Source organism: Sinocyclocheilus anshuiensis, unplaced genomic scaffold (genome assembly GCF_001515605.1).
Source record: "Sinocyclocheilus anshuiensis isolate Anshui unplaced genomic scaffold, SAMN03320099.WGS_v1.1 scaffold676, whole genome shotgun sequence".
NCBI lineage: Eukaryota > Metazoa > Chordata > Actinopteri > Cypriniformes > Cyprinidae > Sinocyclocheilus > Sinocyclocheilus anshuiensis.
The window spans coordinates 277006-283458 of NW_015558579.1; the positions used below are offsets into that span (position 1 = coordinate 277006).

A 6453-nucleotide genomic window follows, 5' to 3' on the forward strand; every position below is an offset into this window, starting at 1 on the left:
GACTTTTTTGGATAAACCTTAGCTATGATTCAGTTGGAAGATTTCGCCAGTGCTGTCCCGTGAACATGAGGTCTGCCTTTCCCGGAGAAGTGTCACCTCTCTCGGCGTCTGTTCTGTGCAGTGAGTGGCAGAGAAGCAGTGCATTCAGTTGGCCGCACCGCAGCCGACTCGTCAATAAATGAGTACAAAACAGCGTTTCCTAGCACCTGTCGCTTACTGATTGTTTGGAATTATAAATATGAGCGTAGTTCGTCTGTTAATATCACATGCACGTTTTTGTTTGTTGTTTTTTTTAGTTTGTTACTCAGACGCAGGCAGTGCGCTGCATGAGACAAAAAAGTAATATAGCCAAAACAACAGCATAGCCGCTCTTTACTGTAGATGCATGTTGATTTTATCAGATGATGCCGCGATTATAAATGAGGGTGACTCCTGGTTAACGTTTTAAAAGGGGTCGTGTTTAGTCACTATATAGTGTGGTATTTTTTGACAATATTCACTCATGACAGTAAAATAGGGCATTCTAAGTCAATATACTGCAGTATTTCCGCTCTCAATCAGTAGAAAATATGGTTAACACCCGGTCATGCATAAAAAAATAAAAAATACTGTCATGTACCGTGAAACCGGTATAATTTTGAAAAATACCGTGATATAAATTTTTGGTCATACCGCCCAGCACTAGTCACCACTGTCACATAATGCAGCAAAAATTGCTAAAGTCAACAGATTTTACTGATAGACCTACCAATCTCTGTGTAAAAGTAACATTACGATGCTGCCATCTTTCCTAAGTCATTTTTACCCCCTTGTAATTTGGCTCTAAATCTCAGGTGAAAACTGCCATTTTGACCCCCCTCAACAAAATAGTGGATTACTCAGTAAATAATCATCCATGAGATTTAATATTTTGGCTTTCATAACGTTTATCTTTCTACAGAAAATAATATGAGCAAAATCAAAAATTTGAGCCGGGGATGTTTCTGAAATTTTGTTGAATTGACATGGAATGACCCTGCTGGTAATCAAACAGTTGATGGTCCCCATTGCATAGTAGGGCTGTCCCAAAATAAAAATCTAATTTAGAATATTCGTCGAATTTAAAATAAAAATCCACATTCGAATGCAAAAACGTTTGTAGTTACCCCACTAACGTGATATTTAGCCCCTGGAAAGCGAATTTTACCTGGGGAACCCCGCCAAAACATGCGTATTTTATCCTCGGAACGCGATTTTTAACGTGGACCCCCTCGAAACGCGATTGGGCGGGTTTTGTTATGAAAACCTGGCAACCTCTTCATAAAAGCAGTGGTTCGAATTTAGTTTTTCAGCCATTTTGACAGCCCTATTGCATAGTATTGTATACATGGTATTTATTTCCCTCCTATGGAAGTCAATTTATACTGGGTTGGAACGACATGAGGGTGAGTAAATGATGGCAATTTTATTTTTGAGTGAACTATTCCTTTAAAAGTTTGAAATACTGCATCAATTGTATTTGACTGAAATGCTTGTATTAAAATATTTTACCCATTTTTAATTCTACCAATGATAAAACTGTTCTAGATTATGGGTTTTGTGAGAGAGGGGCACTTGTAGGGACACTTATAGAGAAAACTACGGAGCCCCTAAAGGGACATGGTGGTGGGAAAAAAATTCGGGGTGGGAGGAACATTTTTTTTGCGTTCTCTCGCAAAGATATTTGCGTTCCCTTTTGCGTTCTCTCGAGAAACTTTGCGTTCCCTCGCAAAGATATTTGCGTTCCCTCGCAAAACTTTTGCGTTCTCTCGCAAAGATATTTTGCGTTCCCTCGCAAAAGATATTTGCGTTTTGCGAGCAAAAAATATTTGCGTTTTGCGAGGGAACGCAAATATCTTTGCGAGAGAACGCAAAAGTTTTGCGAGGGAACGCAAAGTTTCTCGAGGGAACGCAAACGTTTTGCGAGAGAACGCAAAAAATCTGACAAATATTTTTTCCTCCCACCCCAAATTTTTTTCACTCAATCGGATTTTTTTCCACCACCATGTCCCTTCAGGGGCTCCGTAGACAACAGATTGTGTTTATTACTACTATATAGCGATTGTATGCATACCAGTGACTGGCAACCCTGTGTTTGTGAATCGGTCGGGTGCACAATGTAATTCACAATATGCATGTAAGTTAACAATTACACAAAAGCAATTCACATATGCACGTACGAGATGGGCAAAGAAATATGCAAGAGTTGCAAAACGCACAATGCAATTCATGCAAGCAACACATGCATTGTGCGCGACAATTCAAATATGCAACAACAGATCAACAAAATGCACGGAGCAGACACACAGATACAGATATAAAAACACACAAATGAGTTTAGAAGTTTAAAACGTGTACGTACGGCTCATAATCAGGGTCATCTTTCTCTTCCTTATCCTTCTCTTCCCCCTTATCCTCATCGGCCTTCGACACTTCGGACTCGTTGTCGTTGCAAGATTCGTTTTCACTTACATTACCAAGCTCTTCCAAAACATGATTATCCTCAAACAGCTTTCTGGCAATCTTTTCCTTTTCAGAAGCCATTGTCCAAAAACGCGCGCGGGGGGAGAAATGCGAAACGACTTCAATGAATGCTGTCCAACGTGCTCAAACACCCCTAACGTTACCTATGAAACATGCTTGTGCAGACCCGCAAACCCTGAAGCCCATTCATTACATCGGTTTCCGACCAGAAGAGTCCAGCAGCAACCTCAGACCGGAAGTTAGGACAGAGCAGACAAAGCCAAATCCACTCCCGCCACTAACTCTCTGACCTCTTTAAAACCATAAACTCCAACCCTTAACTCTCTGAAACTATTAAATAATCAGAGATTAATAATCTCTACGATCGTCTAAACCGGCTACAAAATATTAGACCAATCAAATTCGAGTATTCTAGAGACCCCCCACCCCCCCCATGTAAAATAAATAAACGTTTTAATAGCACTTTGGCATAAGTTTTTATTATTATTATTATTATTATTATTATTAAAAATGCACATTACCGCAACATAGGAAAAATCATGTCATGAATCCTAATTATAACATTTTTTTTGCAAAACGGTTAAATTATTCAAGTTAAATTAAAAGTTAAATTATTAGACAAAAAGTCATAAATATGACAAAAAGGCATAATTCTAAAATAAAGGTTTATATTACAACATAAAAATGTGAGATTTAAAAAATCTATATTTTCAGACATCATAAGAATAGCCTACAATAAAAAGACTTCTATGACATTAAAAGTCAAAATTATGAGATCAAAAAGTAATCATTATGACATTAAAGTTTAAAATACAACAAAAAACGAATTAAAGGCACAATATGTAATTTTCGCCGCTAGAGGGCAGGTATTCAAAATAAACAGAGACAAAGGCGTAGTTTGATGAGTGTGGAATCATGGGAGTTGTCGTCTTCATCCCCACAGCCGATGTAATCCGACGGGACTCTGGCAGAAATCATGTTCATGGATGAGCTAATGATTTATTAACGTAGTAGAATGAAGCAGGGTGAGGCTGAAAGCCGTCGAAGCGAAACGAGGCCGCTGAACGAGCTCGAAAGCAGCGGAGCTTTTATTATGCCATAGTCGACTGCTTCCTCTCCTTCCGGTCGCGCATATATGGGGGAAAAAAAGCAGCGCTGTTTAATCATACTAGATACATTTGAAAGTTCTGTTATAATGCTACTCTGTGCGGTCGTCACCGGTTATAATGCTACTCTGTGCGGTTGTCACCGGTCTATTAAAACGAACAACATGTTTTCTACAAAACAAAACCGGAAATCGAGGGGTTATGATGTCATTGGCAGGCGACACAATGACACTATGGACACGGTCCGTGTCACTAGTTAAAATTGCTTATTTCTCTGGATTTAAACATTCTTCGAAACATTTGGGATAATGTAAGTACACAAGTCAGCAAAATATATTACACTGTTCTAATGGTTTTTGGATATTTTAATAAAAAAATCTTAAAAACATATGCCTTTAAGAGATGAGATAAAAGGTCTACATTTTGAGATAAGATGTCACAATTATGAGATAAAAATACATAATTATTGCACAAAAAGTCCAAATTTGAGAATAAGTAATAATTATGTAATTATAATTACTTCAAATGTGACTTTTGATGTCATAATTATGACTTTTATGTCATAATTCTTACTTTTTGTTTAATAATTTTGACTTTCTCATCATGATGTCATAATTTTGACGTTTTCTTATAATTGTCAATTTCAATTACTTAGTATCTCCTAAATTTGACTTTTTATCTCATAATTATTTTTTTATTTTGTGTCAGAAATGGGATTTCATTCAAAAGAATGTCAAGATCACAAATATTATGTAAATGGTTAACACATAATCCATATGTAGCCATCTATAGCAGTAAGCCTATTGAACTGTAACATATTGCAGCCTCTGCACATGATATAATTTCTGAAAGTAAAACTCCTCAATAAGGAACAAGGTTATTCAAAGACACCAGCAGAGGTCATACGGATATGCTTTCATTCTTCATTATGAGCTCTGAGTGGAGAGTATTAGAGTGTTATATTAACATTCAGAAGAGAGTCAGCTGTGCAAAATGGGAATTAGTTAAAACTTTGCTCATCATATTAATTATTTTCCAATATTCATATATTAACAGCAGATAATTTGACTGGCCTCAAGGTCATTGGTCAACACAAGGTCAAACCAAAACCTGCCATTGTCTTTAATGTCATGTTTCCATAGTAGCCTATATTTTTACATAAACAGAACTATGCGGTATGTGGCATGAATTATGTTAGTTTTGAATTAAGTTTCCTCTTTTTAACCTGAAGTGACTGCTGTCTTTTGTGAGGATGCAAATACACTCTGTTACAAATAGCTTGCTATGATTGTTGCTTTTACAATAGATTGTTTTTTTATAAATCATTATGTTATTTCACTGTTTGTACTAGTACTTTATGGAAGAAGGTGTACTGTACTATCCATCAAAAAAAAAAAAAGATTCTATTAGATTATGTTCACATGGATTTTTAAAGAGTTTATGATCAGTATACTGTAAAAGTGTGCTTGAATAATTCATTTAAGACAAACATGTATTAATAGAGCATTTTCTGGCAGAAAACCAATACAAAGCATTGTTCTGGAGATGTTGTTTAATATTTAATGTTGCGGTCAGTTAAAAATATCTTCAGGTTTTCCATTGGAGCCTATTAAAAGTGTTTTACTGACAAACAAATTTGTGAATTATTTGTGTTGAAAGAACTTAATAATGAACTGATTAATTGTTGTCCTTATATATAAGATTTAAAATACCATCACTATCTCAACCTCAGTTATTATTATAATAACTTAGCCTACAAATTGATCATGGGATTTCTCTGAGAACGTTGCCTACACTGGAGTAAAAAACTACAAAATATCTCCCCCCCCCCATGATTTAATGTACACGTTTACATTTGTGACTTTTCTGATTATCAATGCTGATTCAGTTGCACAAAATAAAGACTGGCTCCTTTTGCACCAGCGATTGCAGGCCTCAGCAATTACAGAATTATCATCTTCTTAATTAGTCTTTTGTTGTGGAGGCAAGGGGTGTGAAGCTTATATTGGAACAGACATTATAAAGCACTCTTCTACAGACTAATGAATTTATATTCAGGAAGGAGGGAAGGGTTTCTTTTTTGAGGCACAAAAGATCAATCTTTTTTTTCATTATTAGCATATATCATTAGCATATAACCAGGGTTTAAATTGGGCCGGGGCTGACTCCAGGTAGGGCTCGACATTAACGCTTCATTAACGCCAGACAAGTAACATGATTAAAACATCAGCAACCAAAAATAACTATGTAAACACCAAAACGCAAGTATTATTCTGATTTTATTACATTTAGAGTAAGTGGCGAATAGTGGATATAGCTACTGTATATTAGAAATCAAAACGCGCAACACTAAGAAACTTTCAAAATGGAAAATGGTAAAAATTCAAAATGGAAAGTTTTTATATTTAAAATACAGTTAGTTAGGCAACATCACACAACGTTTTCACCATCACGACTGTTTAATAGTTCTATAAACAGTTCTATAAACAGTTCAATAAGCAAATACAATAATATTAGGTCACTACATTTTAGGCGGAAACAGCGCATCTGACAGCAACCAGCCGATTCATTGCTGATTGATTCCGTGTTTTGAACGAATCGGTTGGGTCAAAGTTTCATTAGCCCATGCATAAACATCTAATGAATCTGCCGTTTGAACGAATCGTTTGAATGAACGACTCAATTACTCACTCATTAAACGCTCTCTACTGGCACCTACTGGCGTTTTAATTTCGTTGCAAAGTATCATTTCCGCCATAATTTCTTGTTTGTATATTCAAAATTATTTTAAATAATCTCATAATATTATTTAATGCAGTTGTATTTTTCAGTGTAAATTATTTAA

The 6453-nt window shown here is 35.9% G+C and overlaps 1 protein-coding gene across 1 annotated transcript in view; it reads right to left on the reverse strand.

Annotated features, from left to right (window-relative positions):
* LOC107679759 (piggyBac transposable element-derived protein 4-like) overlaps window positions 1-2765 on the reverse strand; it is a 6471-nt gene extending 3706 nt beyond the window's left edge. Inside the window, exon 1 of the mRNA XM_016475396.1 lies at window positions 2381-2765. Within this exon, the coding sequence (XP_016330882.1) occupies window positions 2381-2562 (182 nt within the window). The 5' untranslated portion in view covers window positions 2563-2765. The remainder of the gene's footprint in view (window positions 1-2380) is intronic.
* Window positions 2766-6453: the final 3688 nt, after the last annotated feature.